We start from the raw sequence: 1,545 nt of genomic DNA on the forward strand, positions 1-1,545 counted from the left end.
GTGTCTCCAGTGTTGTGCCCCGTAGGGCTATGGGTCAGTGAGGGATGTCGTGTCTTGGAGTGGGGCTGGACATATGGTCCTCTCTGTGCGTTGGCTGTTCTGAGTAGAGATAGCATCCTCAAGGCTTGGTGGTCCAGGATGTGCTCCACTCTCTCTTCCTCCCCCTTCATGTGCTACCTTTTGCTCTGATCAGACATGTCCCTCTCCCTGAGCTATAGCTTCAGTGCTGTCCTCTGAAGTAAATTCTTCTTTTTTTGGGGGGTGGGGTGCTGTCCATGTATTTAGGATTGGGGCCAACCCCTCAGACCGCTCTCTTGGGAACTCTTTCTTCATTGGCTTTTACTTGCTTTACTCTGCAGAATTTCTTTTCTACTGCCTGTTATTATAATGGTGCTTTATTGAAATGTATATATTTCAATGAGGCAGTAAAATGTTAATGTTAAAGCTTAAAATAACAGTAATAACTATAAAATTGTTTTGTCTATTAAAGGACAAAACAAGTCACACACCCACACACACAAACAGAGGTTTCTAACTCTCCACTATCCTTGCAGGAAGCGGCATCTATGCACCAGATTCTCCAAAAGCGTTTCATTATGACATGAAAACAGAGGAGGGAAAACTCCTCCTCTCCCAACTGGATTCCCACCCTCAGCACCCTGTGGTGAATTGGTCTTCTCATGCTAGCAGTGTGAAAGCACACTCCTCAGGAAATCAGGAATTTACGGGCATTGTCTTTTTTGATGAATACACCTTCGTGGAGCTTCTGGGAGCCACAGGAAATTATACAGTTTGCCACAGAGACCTCTGCTGTCATCTGAGTTACAAGATGTCTGAGAAGAGATCAGATGAGCTTTATGTCCTAGGGGCATTTGATGGCCTGCACACTGTTGAAGGAACCTACTATCTACAGGTGAGGCTTGGCTTGATGGCAGGAGAGTGGTCAGAACAAACACAAGACATACAATTGAATTAGAATTTCACTCAAATGGCATTTTCAAATATTGGGACAAAGTTATGCGGCAAATTTATTTACTGTTCATCCAAAACTCAAATTTACCTGGGTATCTTGTATTTTTATTTGCTCATGAACCCTGGTGGCGTAGTGGGTTACACAAGGGGCTGCTAACCCCAAGACAAAGCTGAAGGAGGCTGGGAATAGGTTTGGAGTGGTAGACGCTGTAAAAAAATTTTTTAAAGCACAAATTCATTGCTACTGAGTCAATTCTAAACCAACAAGGCAGAGTAGAACTGCCCTGTGGGTTTCTGAGACTGTAACTCTACAGGAGTAGACAGTCTCATCTTTCTTCCTCTGAGTGGCTGCTAAGAGTTTGAACTGCTGACTTTGTGGTTAACAGCCCAATGCATAACCACTACACCACAAAGATTGGATACTGCATAGATGAAGCTAAATGGATACAGATGGTCCTTTGTGGGTCTTTGCATTTACATGGCAAGATGACTCGAGTTTAGATTTTACCATTCTTTCATTCCAGCTGTTAGATAGTACAGTAGACGATACAGTAGCCCCCTCAGGTGGGGCTA

At 43.8% G+C, this 1,545-nt stretch overlaps 1 protein-coding gene across 4 annotated transcripts in view; it reads left to right on the forward strand.

Annotated features, from left to right (window-relative positions):
• The window catches only part of VNN1 (vanin 1), a 24,098-nt gene that overhangs the window by 19,026 nt on the left and 3,527 nt on the right, over window positions 1–1,545 (forward strand). For all 4 annotated transcript variants that reach the window (XM_045294572.1, XM_045294571.1, XM_013004461.2 and 1 more), the window contains exon 7: window positions 555–913. In XM_045294572.1, coding sequence (XP_045150507.1) covers window positions 555–913 — 359 coding nt within the window. The remainder of the gene's footprint in view (window positions 1–554; window positions 914–1,545) is intronic.

The sequence above is a fragment of the Echinops telfairi genome, unplaced genomic scaffold, assembly GCF_000313985.2.
Source record: "Echinops telfairi isolate 266 unplaced genomic scaffold, ASM31398v2 ScPeMD7_3533;HRSCAF=4204_0, whole genome shotgun sequence".
NCBI lineage: Eukaryota > Metazoa > Chordata > Mammalia > Afrosoricida > Tenrecidae > Echinops > Echinops telfairi.